At 65.2% G+C, this 442-nt stretch overlaps 1 protein-coding gene across 2 annotated transcripts in view; it reads right to left on the bottom strand.

Moving 5' to 3' along the window:
- The window catches only part of CDK11A (cyclin-dependent kinase 11A), a 24,658-nt gene that overhangs the window by 14,981 nt on the left and 9,235 nt on the right, over positions 1-442 (bottom strand). For both annotated transcript variants that reach the window (XM_005871290.2, XM_005871291.2), the window contains exon 11: positions 31-206. In XM_005871290.2, the coding sequence (XP_005871352.1) occupies positions 31-206 (176 nt within the window). The remainder of the gene's footprint in view (positions 1-30; positions 207-442) is intronic.

The raw sequence follows: 442 nt of genomic DNA, 5'->3' as shown, positions 1-442 counted from the left end.
GTGAAGGAGCCAGCGTGCGGGGCGCCTGACCTGCAGGGCGGGCAGGTATTTGGGCAGCTCCTGCTTGAGCTCGATGGGCGACAGGGCTGGGGAGTCGGGCACGAACTCGCCTTCCGTCAGGGCGGTGCTGTGGGGGGTGCCCTCGCCCACCTCTTCCTCCCCTTCTTCACTGTCCGCGGAATCTCGGTCGAATCGTGACTCTGGAACTTCCAAGTTTAAACCAATCATGGAACCGGGAATGAGGCACCGTCACAAGCCCCTTCCTGGTCTGGGGGTGGGAACACCAAGAAGCCACAGGGCAGCAACCCCAGGGTGCCTGCCACACGAGCTGCTCCCCTGGACAGAGGGCACCTGGGCCTTGGGGCCCGCCAGCCGGGCCACGGCCACAGCCACTGTGAGCCACTGACCAGATGCTGAGCTCTGAGGAGGCAGCCCTGGAACT

The sequence above is a fragment of the Myotis brandtii genome, unplaced genomic scaffold, assembly GCF_000412655.1.
Source record: "Myotis brandtii unplaced genomic scaffold, ASM41265v1 scaffold334, whole genome shotgun sequence".
Classification (NCBI taxonomy): Eukaryota; Metazoa; Chordata; class Mammalia; order Chiroptera; family Vespertilionidae; genus Myotis; species Myotis brandtii.
Note: the sequence above shows the minus strand (reverse complement) of the source record. Positions and strands in the feature narration are given on the sequence as shown.